General features: G+C 35.0%; 3 protein-coding genes across 5 annotated transcripts; 1 reads left to right on the top strand and 2 right to left on the bottom strand.

Annotated features, from left to right (window-relative positions):
* Positions 1-1,107: 1,107 nt before the first annotated feature.
* Positions 1,108-5,789, bottom strand: LOC25492816 (pentatricopeptide repeat-containing protein At1g50270). Of its 2 annotated transcripts, XM_024781331.2 has the most exons (3): positions 3,710-5,789; positions 1,718-1,767; positions 1,108-1,619 (listed from the first exon to the last, which is right to left on the bottom strand). In XM_024781331.2, the coding sequence occupies exon 1, from the start codon at positions 5,672-5,674 to the stop codon at positions 3,854-3,856; it is 1,821 nt and encodes a 606-aa protein (XP_024637099.1). In that variant the 5' UTR covers positions 5,675-5,789; the 3' UTR covers positions 1,108-1,619; positions 1,718-1,767; positions 3,710-3,853. The 2 variants fall into 2 exon arrangements, with proteins under 2 accessions (XP_024637099.1, XP_013456512.1); XM_013601058.3 differs by having other exon boundaries at positions 1,108-1,767.
* Positions 5,790-7,050: 1,261 nt separating this feature from the next.
* Positions 7,051-9,398, top strand: LOC25492815 (uncharacterized). Of its 2 annotated transcripts, none has more exons than XM_039833648.1 (3): positions 7,051-7,105; positions 7,932-8,404; positions 8,635-9,398. In XM_039833648.1, the coding sequence occupies exons 2-3, from the start codon at positions 7,934-7,936 to the stop codon at positions 8,899-8,901; spliced, it is 738 nt and encodes a 245-aa protein (XP_039689582.1). In that variant the 5' UTR covers positions 7,051-7,105; positions 7,932-7,933; the 3' UTR covers positions 8,902-9,398. The 2 variants fall into 2 exon arrangements, with proteins under 2 accessions (XP_039689582.1, XP_013456511.1); XM_013601057.3 differs by lacking the exon at positions 7,051-7,105 and adding an exon at positions 7,653-7,733.
* A 1,062-nt stretch (positions 9,399-10,460) lies between these two features.
* On the bottom strand, positions 10,461-13,588 carry LOC25492814 (gibberellin 2-beta-dioxygenase 6). The gene is made up of 3 exons (XM_013601055.3): positions 13,002-13,588; positions 11,546-11,870; positions 10,461-10,918 (listed from the first exon to the last, which is right to left on the bottom strand). The coding sequence occupies exons 1-3, from the start codon at positions 13,454-13,456 to the stop codon at positions 10,661-10,663; spliced, it is 1,038 nt and encodes a 345-aa protein (XP_013456509.1). The 5' UTR covers positions 13,457-13,588; the 3' UTR covers positions 10,461-10,660.
* Between the last annotated feature and the right edge of the window lie 1,359 nt (positions 13,589-14,947).

Below are 14,947 nucleotides of genomic sequence, written 5' to 3'. Positions count from 1 at the left end.
CCCTAGTTTTGGTTAGGCTCTTCTTGTTGGGTTTAGTGTTTGGGCTTCGTTTGTTCTTTTTGAAGATTATTGTTTCCACCCCTAGTTTTGCTATTAAACCTAAGGTTTTTGATTATTTATTTTGTTGTTAGTGTCTTTTGTTTTCGCATTATCTACAGGTGTACACGTAGAAGAAGTGTCTACGAAAACTATTCCACGCAACTTACTATTTGATTTGAATTTCCATAGAATATCGGCACTCTCAGATATATTTTGGATAGCTTCAAAATCTTGTATAATGGATAATTCTGTCATCTCTCTTTTGTTGGATGGGATAACTTCCAATGAAAAATTTCTTCCGTGAGAATAGTTGTTGATTTGATTGAAAAACCGCAAAGAGGGATATCAATGTCTTCATATTAATCAGTAGTGATATTTGAACAACCAACTTATTTGACAACTTCTTTTTTCTCTCATGGGTCAAAATCAATGGAGAGAGAAAAATGAAGAGAGAGAATAAGAGTATAATGTGAGTATGAAAGAGTATAAAGTTGTCAAAAAATTATTACAAAATGATTGTACAAATATCATTTCTCCATCTTAAGACATTCATATTTACAAGCAATTAATGTGAGTGAGCTAATCGAAACATTTCCTCGCAACCATACACAACACCTCCACAACTTATTCAAGTTGTTGGTTGCAAATGTTGATGAAATGGGGAGAGTATTAACCATGATGAAGTAATATTAAGTTGAGGGAGATTTAGAGTGAACGATTATGTAAAGAGAGGCAAATGAAATAAAGATCTTTTGGTTGGAAGTTTATCACCTCCACCATGAGGTACTCTCGGTTTGAAACATGGTGAGATCCAATGAAATAGAGACATATTTGTTACAATTTTTAAAAATTATTTTTTTAATATGTTTGAAAGTATACTTGTAAGCCATTGGGATTGGTTTAGTGGTGAGGGGTTTGAGTAGTATGCATCAGGTCCTAGACTAAAATTGTATCGCCTCCATTGTAACAAAATAAGAGTATATTTGAGGACCATTGTCATCTGGAGGCATATTGTCGAACAAATCTCCGATATATACTTTAGGACAGTGGGAAAAATCATACAGAAAAAAATTTAAACAAAAATGTATTAAAAAACGAGGGTGCAAAACATTGTTCCAATAATAACTTTTTTATGGAAAAAAAAATAGGGTGAGGGGATGGTGCATCAATTAAAGGCAAGGAAGATCTTCAGGCTCATAGAACACTTACAAATGCATTTACATTTACGAACTTGGGACCTCGAGACCCGCTAGTGCCCTTAGAAGGAGGTAAATGCTTTATGAACCCGAAGGTCTTTCCTGTCTTAGACTGGAGCACCATCCCCTCACCCCAAATTTGAATATAATAACTCTTGAACATAAAACATATATCATAACATTAATAATAAAATAACTATCTAAACTTTTGCTTGATCTATATTTACGTTTTTTGTCTAGGGTATCCTCCACATCAGCTGCAAACTTAGAAGCATTGTTCAATTTCTTTCCCACTTCAGGTGCACATTTGAAAGTGAAAAGTAAAGAATTACAATCTATTGCAGATGAGGGATGAGGTCAGGGCTTCCACAATCTGACTTGAACCTTCCAAACCATAAGAATGCAGTTATAATTAAATTTTAAAAAAATTAACTGGCCCATATTTCTATCCATCTCTGATAAACTTTGCCGGGTGTCAATACCTGCCGGGTGGAAAGTCTGCTAAAAAATACCCCTCTTAGGTCCAGACATGCTGCAAGGTGAAAATGAAAAAAAATTAGATGGTCAAATGACAAAACCAAACCAAACACACAAATTGCATAATGCATGGTCTGGCTAATCAATGACTAGAATTTGAACTACATGCACAAGAAATCCGATTGCCAAGACCCAATTGGAAATCCTGGCCAATTTTCAGTTTTGTAGTTTTTACTTTAATATTTTTCTGATCGTACAGTTAAACTGGTAGTCACCTGACTGAGAGATACTGTAAAAATCTCTAAGGGTTTTAGATTAAGAATGAAGAGAAAGTTTAGACTTCGAAATATGATTATGGTTTAATATGGTTGATGATCATTTGATGATATAAAAGGACAAAACAGTACACTAATCCTTATTTATACCAACACAGTTAAACTGATCTTAAATATTATAAGATAAAAAAGTAATCCTACAATATAATCTCTAGGATGCATAGGTATGGCTTCGGTACCGGGTACGGGTACAGGTATAGGTATAGGATACGGTAGTTTAAAAAAAAAGATCAGGTAATCAATCACCAACATTATATATCACAAAATCGATCAATTTTGTTTCAAACCAAGACTGAATAAAACACATGTGAATCCTAGTTTTGAGAGCGGTGAATTTAACCGAGTTAGATGGAATAAGGATAACGGTGTGTATATTTTATGACTTAAAGGACCATAAAGGACCAATTTGAAAGTAAAAAAACTAAAAGGACTAATCCGGTGCAAATGTTAAACTTAAAGACCCTAGAATACATTTGGCCTATAATATAACATGAGAGCTAAATTGTTCAATTCACAACAAAAGTTTTAAAAGTAAAAAATTTGTGTCAGTTACAACAACAAAACGCCATTAAAAAAAAATTAAACAACAAAATGACTCAAATACACAAAATATTACGAGTAAAGACCCAATTTGGTCCCTCACAATTTTCTCGCAGTCCAAATTAGTCCCTTACAAAAAAAAAAACACCCAAATAAGTCCCTGACACTTTTGATATGGAGGACAATTAGTCCCCGACTCATTAAAACAGAGGGACTAATTTGCCTACAGTTTGAAAAGGGCAAGGACTAGTTTGGTATTATTTTATGTTCGGACTGAATTGGCCTGTGAGAAAATTATTAAGGACCAATTTGGGTCTTCACTCTTATATATTATATGAATACATGAGAAAGCCAGAAACTTCACTTGCAACAAATAATGAGAGAAAATGGTGTACCGGACAAGTATCATACACGTACTTGTGTAGGTGATTCATCGTTTTACAAGTATCCATGTTTCAGAGTACAATCTAGGATACTCCAAGATAATATTTTAAGATATAAGATATACTCGTATCTTCTAACACTATTCAACAGGACATAATTACAGAGCTCTTAGTTGTCATGTGCCGCGTTTTATCTTAGAAATCGAGGAGACAGACAGGAACATAGCCTTTTTGAAACAACCAATCATTCTAATATGCTGAAATCAACATGATGCACACAGAAACACACACCAACAACAATGGGAAAGAAAAGTCAGAAACAAAGATTATTTCCACAGCAAAAAATGGAAGAAATACTTGAACTGTGATAATTAATAAAGCATGTCAATGATATTCTTGGAATCAATACTCAAGAAAGGGTGAAGAAGTATTTGGTGAAACATAATTTTGCTCTAGTTTGACTTGATGAAAAAAAGAATACACAGGTTTCACACCAAAACATTTAATTTTAACTTCCTTGGGTATTAAGGGTGTTTAGGTTAATGATTTCTGGCTTCAAAATCTCTAGATTTTTCTTCCCCTAGAGGCTATGCAAATGATCAGGGACACTTAATGTGGATTAATCATTATATTGCTTTTAACTGTGCATGCAAAATTGGGACAACTGCTCAGATGTAACAACTAGTTTAAATACATAGTAATGCAAAGCTGTTTAATCGTTAGAAACTAAGTAACTTACCTTTCCAGTTCATGAAGCCATCCGCATGCTTCATGCTCTCCTGTCCAATTGTTTATTGAATTCATCGCTCTTTCACAGCTAACCAAATCACGCATTGAGAGCTGTAATATTAAATCACTCAAGACATTGTGGTATTCTCAAGTCTTAACCCACATCAGTGCTGGATACAAGGTCAAAGCCTTCGTTCCATTGAGCTTGATCGACCATTTTCATTTGCAATATTAAATTCTCCAACATCAAATAAACACATGAAAATTCGCTATGTGAATGATCAAATGCTTTAAACTCGTGCATTGAGCCGGCCACTTCTATCCAACTATAACCTGGAGTCTTTTCAACCTGCGTTCCTTTCATGAGCTTCCTGACACGCGCTACTGCTTCCCAGTTTTGACACGTTGAATACAAGTTTGCCAGAAGTGCATATCCAGTGTTGTGGTTCTGCTGTAGATTAACCAGAATGTTCCCTATATGTTCGCCCATTACGAAATCTTTGTGGCTCACGCAGGCACCTAATAAAGCTCCCAAGACACCAGGGCTAGGCTTCATTGGCATATTATCAATAATTTGTTTTGCATCTTCCAAACATCCTGCTCGACCAAGGAGATCAACCATGCATCCATAATGCTCCATGTTTGGCTTTAAATGATAAGTATGTCTCATCATTTCAAATAACTTTTTCCCCTCATCTACAAAACCTCCATGAGAACATGCACCAAGAACACCAAGGAAGGTAACGTCATTAGGTCGAAGACCGCTTTCCAACATGCGTGAAAAGATATTCAATGCTCCTAAGGCATCCCCATGCACAGCCAACCCATTAATCATTGCCGTCCAAGTGTGCACGTTCTTGACTTGCAAGTTTTCAAATACCATCAAAGCTTTGTCAACGCACCCGCATTTTGCATACATATCTACCAATGACGTCCCTAGCACTGCGTTCAAATTACAATCATTATGCTCCATGTATCGATGCACCAACCTTCCTTGATCCAAAGCCCCCACATGAGCACAAGCACTAAGAACACTAGTCAGTGTAAATTCATTCGGCACAACATTATCTAACAGCATTCTCCGGAAAAAACTAAGTGCATCTTGGTACTTTTTACATTGCACAAAACCAGCCACAACCACAGTCCAAGCAACCACGTCTCTGTAAGGCATTTCATCAAACACTTTGCACGCATCTTCACAATAACCACACTTGAAGTACATATCCACAAGAGCACAATAAACAGAACCATCCAAAACCACTCTCCCAGTTTCCACATAAAACCCATGAACACGCTTTCCAAAACAATAATCGCCCACCAAGGCAGCCGCACGTAAAACACTGGCAACGGTAAAACCATCAATCACAACACCCTTCAATCTCATCTCCACAAAACACCTAAGCGCCTCACCAGGAACACCATTTTTAACAAACCCATTAATCAAAGCCGTCCAAGCAACAATATCCCTTTCAGGACTTTCATCAAACACTTTACACGCATTTTTCATAAACCCAGAACACCCAAAAGCAGAAATGAAACCATTACAAACAAAACAATCATGATCAAACCCAAGTTTAAAAACTTGAGCATACACCATAAAAGGGAGATGATCATTCGGCACACCATTCTTTGAAAAAATCTTTAAAAGCAAAGGGAACGTGTGTTTATCTGGTTGAACACCCATTTCATGCATTTTGGCATAAGAAAGAAGTGTTGTTTTAGGGAAAGATGTTATGAGTTTGTTGAAGAGACGAGTGTTGGGAGTGTGGATTGTGTTGAGGAGAAGGCGAAGAGATGAAGTTTGAGGTTGAGAGAGTGGTGCGCATTGGATGAGTTTGGCGACGAAAATGGCGTCTTGGAGTGTGTAGAGACCGGAGGTGATGATCGTGGATTGAATTTGATTCCATTGTTTCAGGTTTTGATGGTTCTTTGAAAGGGATGCAATTGCATTGCGCAGATAAACTAAAACTTGCATAGCATTGTTTGCTGGTCGCGCGCGCGGCAAAGGAAAAGATTGAATTTTTAGAGTGTGTTTTGATTGTGCGGATCTTTACGGGTTTTGATGGTGTTAACCTCTGCGGGTAAGAGATTATTGAATTACTAGGTTAAATATGTTTTTATCCCTATAAATATACCAATTTTTCGTTTTAGTTCTTCTAACTTTTAGTTTTTTTTTTTCTTAATGAAATTGTGCAGAAATGTGTCCCAAAAATATTAAAAGTTTTCAACAAAACATAAATTTAATATGAATTTTTAATCATAAAAAATATAAAAATTCATATTAAATTCATGTTTTGTTAAAAAATTCTGTTTTTATTTTTTGAGAGATTCTTATAATATTATAAATTTTTCTGCATACTTTCATTCAAAAATATGAATTCTACATATGAGTTTACTTTAAAAGAGGGACCAAAAGTGAAGATGGAAAGTTTTTTGAGGATTGAAAGTTGAAGGAAAATTTTAGAGGGACTAAAATGAAAAGTTGGTATATTTATAGGGACCAAAAACATATTTAACCCAAATTATTATAAAGAAATAAATTCGAGTTTTTTTTTTTTTGAACAATTCGTCTTTGGTGAACTCATTAAACACTTGCGTCTAATTGCTTAGTTATATTTATAATGTGTGTGTTTCAAAAATTTGTAATATTATTTACGCACGATTTCTTTAGTTATAATTTCTCACTACCACTCGTATTTATTTGCATTTTATTTTTTAATTATATAAATTTCTAAATCATTCTCGAAAAATCTAAATTTTACTGAACACATGAATACAAATGTTATTCCTGAAAATATTATTCACGGGAATACCATTATCATTTCAAGGAATGTAATTTCTTACCTTATATCAAATACACCTTTGGTACTAAATTTTTGGCTTCTTAAAGCACGAACTGACGATCGGCATATTTGGAACTACCATTCATCATGTATATTTATATCTATTTAATCACATTTATCATTCATCATGTATATCTTTCAAGGTTAAAATATGGTTTTAGTCTCTACAAATATGTCTCGTCTTTGTTTTAGTCCCTACAATTTTTTTTTGTAGTTTTTGGTCCCTGCAAGTATGTCTCGTTTTGGTTTTGGTCTATGACCTCCACTTTTATGATGATTTGTACACGTGACACATGATGACTGAACCCATTTTTGTAGAAAAATAATCCCTACAAAATATTTTGTTTTAGAAAATAGTCCTGAATTTTCGAAAATAAAATATTTTGTAGGGACAAAAAAACTACAAAACAAAACAAAAAATTATAGGGATTAAAACCAAAACAAGAAGTAACTTAAAATCATTTTTTAGCCATCTTTCTATTTAAGCTAACTAGTTAGAGACGCATACAACAGGACACATAAAGAGATCACATAAAGAGATTACACAGGAACGGCTGAAGAGGGTAAGTTAGTCATTTTAACTCTAATAATTTCAAGGCTTAATTGCACTTTTCCCCCCTATAGTTTGCCAATTGTGCGATTTTGCACCCCATAGTTTTAAACGAGCGATTTTGCCCCCTATAGTTTTCCCCCTTTCTGATTTTATGGTCCCCATGACATTTAGTGATGATGTGTCTGTTTTTTTATCAATTAATGTGTGCCACGTGTGTAATTCCATTTTTTAAAAAATAAAAAAAATGGTATTTTTCAGATTTTCAGCACTAAATTCTATTGTTGGTCACGTGCCTCCTTCTCTCAAAATCTGAAAAATACCATTTTTTTTATTTTTTTAAAAAAATAAAATTACACACGTGGCACATATTAATTGATAAAAAACAGACACATCAGCATTAAATGTCATGGGGACCATAAAATCAGAAAGGGGGAAAACTATAGGGGGCAAAATCGCTCGTTTAAAACTATGGGGTGCAAAATCGCACAATTGGCAAATTATAGGGGGGAAAAGTGCAATTAAGCCTAATTTCAATTAAGTAATTAACACTTCTTTGCCCTTATAAACTCCCTATCATTCATATTCAAATTCAACCCTGAATTTGAATTACGTGTTGAATTGCACCCCAGTAATTCTAGGTATGAATCCAAATTTCCATTTTCTCAATCTCTTTATGCTAATTTAGAATTCGCTTTCACTTTTCACCAATTTAACCCTGTTCTCTTAAACCCTAATTTTAACCCCAATTAAATCCTTTAAAACCATTATTGTTATCTGTTTTCATGATTCCACTTGAGAGTATAACTTAACTTTAATTTGATTGATGTTATCAATAGGAATGAATAATTGTGTTGAGGGAAGAAAACGCCAGTTGCCATCATGGATGAAAAAGCCAGTTGGTGTCCGCGTCATTGATGGCATCGCTTATGGTCCATCATCCATGATGCCGAAGGTCGATGCAAGCCATGAAAGTGACTCCGGCAATGTTGTTGCAGCAGATGTGAAGAAAATTGATCGCAAGAAGGAAACGATAAAGAGGAAGTCGAATTCTAGTGCAAAAGGCGAGGTTAAGGGAAAAAAAAAATTAGACCAACAAAATGAAATGGGTGAGGGTGATGGTGATGTTAATGAAAAGAAGAAGAAAAAAGCTATCAAATCGAAGGATAGAGCTCCTAGATGTTCTATAAAGAAACGCGGAAATTTAGAGGATCTTAGCCGTGGTGGCAGTGATGATGTATGTCCAGTTCAATTGTCCAGTGACTATGATATGGAGTTGACAGTTGAAGATTTGATGGCCATTGCAGAACAGGTAATTTTCTTTTTCTGATAAGCTGATAATTCAAGCGTCCGTGGTAGCTTACTTTGCTTGTGTAAGCTGAATAGAAATGTTTGTCACTAGCATTTCTTTGTATCATCATACATTATATTATCATATGATCTATTGAATTTAAAATATTGCTTCCCAAGACAATGGTTGATGTGATGGATATTTTAATTTCTCTCTATAACCGCTTGAACAATTTTGTCGTATGTGTGCAGTATGTCAAAGATTGTGAGGACAAAGAACTGCAAGAAACATCAAGTAGACAGTGTGAGCCAAAATGGCAGTTTCCGGCCACAGCTGAAGCAGGAACAACGCTTGATTCCCTTCGTGAGAACAAAAAACCGTCTAGTTCGGTAAGGGAAGCTTTATATAATTCTTCTCCAACAACTGGAGACGTAATCCCTACAAGCACATCTCAAATAGGCCATCCTGCTCAAGATATGTTGGACGTGTTCTTGGGTCCATTATTGAGAAACCTTTAAGAAGGAGGAGAACTGGAGAAGAGCAACTTTGTCTTAGAAAGTTTAGAGATTACTCACAAGTTCATTGTCAAGTTTACCAGACAAAGTCAAAATGAACTTGTTGGAGAAATGACCCCTTGATAAAGCAAAGAAAAACACTTTGAAAGACAAGGTGGCTGTTTTCTTGAGTAAGATATGTAGATTCATCAACAAAAATGTACATGCCGTGGCAAGAAAATGAATTAGTTATGCATGACACACAATAATTGCTGCATTTGAAGGAGTTATTGTAGATAGTTACAATCTCACCCTAGTTGGTCAAAGTTCCTTAATAAAATTGCTATACTTGATGTGTTAGTTATTTGTAGATTGAATTCTGACATGACAAAATTGGTTGTAAATCACCGCATTGCTAGGAGGGAGGCTTGAGAATGCTCATCTTTTACACAACAGTGGTGGGATATTTCATTGATGTATCATATAGAAAAACTTTATCAAAGATTGCTATTTTTTTTTAAGATTCATCGCATAATCAATAGAAGAGAAAGAAAAAATCACCTTAACATCTCAGGTCCTGTATCTCCATGATATCTAGAGAGATTCAGTTTGTCTTTGATAATGACGATGAATGTGATAAGTATCTAAGCACTTGGAGAGCCCTACCTTGAAAGCTAGCTATCAGGGGGGGAAGAACAAAGCCACTCAAATACTCCACTAAGCATCCCGTACTACACGATGTGGGACTCTGTGCACCACGTGATAACCAAGTCCCTATCATAGCACTGCCCCTAAGAGCCGACATCCCAGCGGTTGGCACCCAAAGACGCTTTAATCAGCCTTTCTGGTCAGCCAATCCATAGGTAGCCCTTTCCGAGCTGCCGACAACCAGCTCTAGTACCAATTGATAAGTATCTAAGCACTTGGCGAACCGTCCCTTAAAAGCTAACTATCAAGGGGGCGGAATTGAACTAGTTAAATACTCCAATGAGCATCCCTAATCGATGTGGGACTTGGATACCCATAGTACCCAAGTCCCTATCAGAATGAAGGATAATAAACATACAGTATTTTATGAAATGTGAATGTGTTTTTTAAATCTTGGCCATGTTTCTTAGAAATGATTTCACATTCACACCCTTTTTATACGGTGCTCAGCACTTGTGTTTCTACACGGATTTCATTAATGTGCGTGAAGAGGGACTAGATAGCTCATTTGTTTTGGTGTATTTGTTTGGATAAATGCATGTTCTTTATAGTAACTTTCTAGAAGGATAGCTTATTCTCCTTCCTTCTCTTTGTGCATTTTTACTTCATATCTACCAGCCTTACCTCCTCTGTCCTTACGTAGCATAATCAACCAGGCCTTCAGGTACCGGAATTTTGTCCGGCCTTTGGTATAAGAAAATTCCTGTTTTGGGGAATCTTATGAAAAATCTGCCTGTTTTGAGGAACCTTATGTGATCATCAGTAATTGGTACTTTGGTAGAACGTACTTTGGTCGTTGTTTAACAGTATTTTTTACCATTGAAGCTAAAATCACAATAGTAGTAAAAAAAGGAAAGGAGAAAGCTCCACTGGGGTAGGGGGGATAAAAGCCTTTTAAATTCTGGTGCTGCTAAGTGGGTGCATTGTAAACCCCATCTTTTTTGTTGTTTATCTCTTATTCTCATTACTCTTGCATATAATCCGAGTGACTTTTACATATTATATCTGAACTGAAAAAAACTTTCTTCAGAAATAAAGAATATCATAGTGTTAACTATTAGTTGCTCCAGTTGAACTAAGCCATGGTCGTTGTGTATGTGTCTTTACGTAGAAATTTTGACAGTCCTACTTTGTGTCCTATTTTCTTGACATCTTCTTGAATTTGATGTCGATATTCTCCAAAGGTGAAATTCTTATACGTAGAAGGTTCTTTGCAGCCACTTATCATAGTAGTGTAAGAAGGACATAGGAAGTATGCAATGGAGTATCTTTCCACTTTGTCATTTGCCACGACCTTGTGCTCTACGCTTTTGTACTCATCATTACTCCAGGCCTGTGATTTTCCAAAAGGAAAGAACTTGTTAGCGAATGAACCATTGGTAGTAATTTAGTAAACGTAACAGGCTAGTTTTAAATTATTTCTGTAGTCAAAGGATTTTTTAGTACAAAATGATGTGATGATACATGCATCTCTGATTATGTGGTTGAGTCAATAATTGAATGCTGCTGCAGTCACTTTGATCATCACTTTACTAATCATTTTTGTAATGCTAATGACTGTAAAAGGGGGCTGACTTTTGACATTTGTAGTCAATGAAAAGAACCATAGTTCTAGTTGAAGGATGCTACAAATAACCACTTTATTGACTTATAAGGATGGAATCTTGTTTCGTTGTCTCATTTGCATGCAAAACACATTCCTTTGGAAAAATAATGGCATAATGCATGCATCATATTGGTCGTTGGTTTAAATATATTCATTTTCTTATGAATAGTTTAAATAGATTCCTTTGAAGGTTGGCATGCTGCATGCATCATATTATTTTTAGCACTACAATTTACTTCCTCCATTAGTGGTTGTAGATGTTAGAAATGATACATTCATGGTGAATTAATTGTCACTTAATTTTATCAATAATGTCTAATTAATTTGTCAATTAACATTGAGACCAACTTTTACCTGGAAAAGGTCTCCAATGTTAACAATAAGAGCCTCTGGATTTGGTTTTACAGCGACCCATTTGGAATCTTTCATGAGTTGGAGTCCACCAACTTGATCTTGATAAAGGATTGTGAGGAAATCACTGTCAGTGTGAGGTACTAATCCAAAAATTTCTTCCTTAGATTTTGGACAAGAAGGATAGTGATTCAATCTCAGAAAGCATGTGCTGGCATCACAGAGTTTTTCAACTGCATCTGTTGGGTGGCCCAAGTTTTCTGCTAGAATTCCTGCCAGTAGCCTAGAGACTTCTAGCATAGCTGCTGCAAACTCATTTATTGCTTCTCTGCAGAAAGGGTTAGAAACAAATTAACTTGCTGTTCTTTCTAAGGGTGAAATCATGCATGCACAACATAACTGTCCTCTGTCAAATGAAACAGGTTGGTTCTAGAGACAACTACATTTTGCTCAGAAGGACTAGTCAGTGCTTGTCTGAGCATAAATTCTAGAAGCCAACCTGTCAAGATCTATAATAAACTAACAAGTGGTCATTTTGTCCATATTCAAATAATTTGATATTTCTTCAGTGTGAAGTAAGTAATTAGGACAGTTAATGAAAAATGTTAGTTGTCTGTATTACATTACATACATAAAAATTACGGGTTCTTGAAATATTAGTTCATTATCTTGTTAATGACCAAGATGTCTTGGTCTTACCTTAATCCTCAAACTCACTACAGGAGACAATTACTGCATAATTATTTAGCTTGATTTTCATTTTAGGCATCCAGAAGTTGATAATTATTCAGCTTGGTTCTTATTTTAGTTAAGTTATCCTAAAGTTGATACTATCATAAATTCATACTCCAATTAACAAAAAAAAAAAGAAAAGGAAAATGTTCCTTGTAGTTCGAAAAGATGTGTGTGCCTATCTTGTAGGACACAGATCCTCTACAGCAACTCCATAGAGTGAAGTGACCGTAGAAACCGTTAGAGTCTAGTGAAAAATTAAAGAAGGAAAGTAGTGACAAATGACGATAGAGTTTATCTGTTTAAGGGAAGTCTAGGAGTGCCAAGTATCATATTCTTCAGAAAGAAATAAAAAATCGAATCAATATGTTTTATATCATGGTTGGTGCCATGCCTATAAATCAGGTTATGATATGATGTCAGTATAAGTGAAGTGGCTTCGATGGGATTCAATCCTGGGATTAAACAATCACCTGAAGGGACCTAATGTGCACAAATATGTTTTCTAAACAATAAACAATGAAAATAACACCTCCAAAGACGGTGGTGATGGTGACTGACTTCCTCACCAAGACAAAATCAGTTACATCAAATAAATGTCTCTGTCTTTGTTCTGCATCATTTGACTTTGTTATTGTTCTGTTTTCATGTTGTAGAATTTTTATTAAAATATTTCAATGAAGTAAACTAAGTCAAAACTAAAGTGTAATACTGAGATAGATAATACCTTAAAGTATTAAATTCACCCCAACAAGCTGCTTCTGAAATCATGGTGAGAGGAATGTGGAAAGCTTCTGACCATGAAAAGTGATTTGAACTAGTAGCTGATGGTGTCCCCCACCTATATGGATTGTTTAGAAGTCCACAAGTGACCTTCTTCTCAAAGGGTACCCTAAACAACTTCATTTGCTCCTCCCTCATATTTCTTAGTAAGTCAGGGTTTATACCATGGTTTATCACTTGGAAAAATCCCCATTCTGATGCAGCTTTGCATATTGCTGCAGTGCAAGCTAATCTTTCACTTACATTACAACTTTTAAGACCATTAAGGTCTATCAATGGTAGTTCACATTCGACCACAGTATTATCTTGACCATTGGAACTTTTAGCCTTTTGAGGTTCAGCTGAATTTCTCAAAAGTGCTCCATAATGGTTCAAGAGTGGTGGATTTGAGTCAATCATTGTAGCACCTAGCTGTTGTGTATGTTAAAAAGGGAGAGCTTGCTATGAAGTGTTTAAAGTTTGCTTGGTAAGTAGAATGAAAGGTGTTGGAGATTGAGGTTGAGAGTGCATTTATAAGGTTGGATTTGGAGAATGGAAGCACTAAGGTATAAGGTGGTCTAGAAAGTCATGAAATGGACAATCACTTAGGACAATCAAGGCTGTCCAAACCATGACAAATGTCAGTTGGATATTGATTTGGGACTCTCTCAACAGACCATGGACACTAAAAATAGTGTGAAAAGGTCACCAACACAAGGGAAGTTGTCAAATAAGAACGAAAAAGGCTTCAAACATGTTTTTTCCTCTTTTGACTTTGCTAATTACATATTTAAAATGAATAATAATAATGATTCCACGCAGGGGAGAATCCTTGTGGTGAGCATTGGTGTGAGTTTATAATCGAGGATAATGACAGAATCACATGATTTTAAATTCATTTACTACTATGAATCAAATTAAACCGATGTAATATTTGAATATTGTTATTGTTACTCCATTTTATAACTTTTTACCTGATATGTATTTTAAAAAACTAATTGTTGGACAATTCACTTGGGCTGACCTTGTGGTGTTGGTTTAGAAGATGGAGTGCGCTCCTCCTCAAGGTTTTAAATTCGATTATCCTTTATATCAAGTTGGACGGGGGAGGAGATTGTCTCCCGTTCTTTCTTCTCAAGTGTGATCTTGGTCATCCATTATAAAAGGGAGAGAATGTGTCTTTGATGTTAAAAAAAGGAGAGTGTAATTAAGGGTTCGAATGCATGCAATTCAGAAAACTGCAAAGCATTTCACTGGAGAGGATCCTCTCCCGTTGGATGGGATAGTTTAGCTTCTAAAAAAAAATTGTTAGATTAAAAGTATATATCTTATAGATGATCTCTATGAATTTACAAAATTAACTTGCTAAGTGTTTTTACTAAACAATTTTAATCTTATGTCTCAATGTTATATCAAATAGTTTTATTTTTGTGTACACTCATACATTATTAATCTATATGATATAAATTTTTAATATAAGAATGATTTTGTAAAAATATAGTATAAAAAAAGGCTTAATACATGCTTTGGTCCCTCAACTTATTTTTGAATTTCATTTTGGTCCCTTAACTTTAAATCGTTTCAATTTGGTCCCATAATTTTACCTCCATTTACCTAAGTGGTCTCTTCTGTTAATTAAGGGACCAAAATCATATATTAAGCCTATAAAAAAATTATTGAACAGTATAACACTATCCAAGTGAAAAACTATTAGTTAATGACAACTCCAAATAAATATTATTTGGACGCACATAAAATTACATATTATGTATTAATTCGACCCTCCTCATATTATATTTGATTTATTCATTCTTTTCAGGTTTGACTATTTGGAAGTATCGAAAGAAAACAAAGACTTTCCAATAACAGAATATTCCCTCAAAAGTGCACTAAGATGGTTGCAATTCCCTT

Source organism: Medicago truncatula, chromosome 4, assembly GCF_003473485.1.
Source record: "Medicago truncatula cultivar Jemalong A17 chromosome 4, MtrunA17r5.0-ANR, whole genome shotgun sequence".
NCBI classification, from domain to species: domain Eukaryota; kingdom Viridiplantae; phylum Streptophyta; class Magnoliopsida; order Fabales; family Fabaceae; genus Medicago; species Medicago truncatula.
This window is presented reverse-complemented; position numbering and strand designations above follow the sequence as displayed.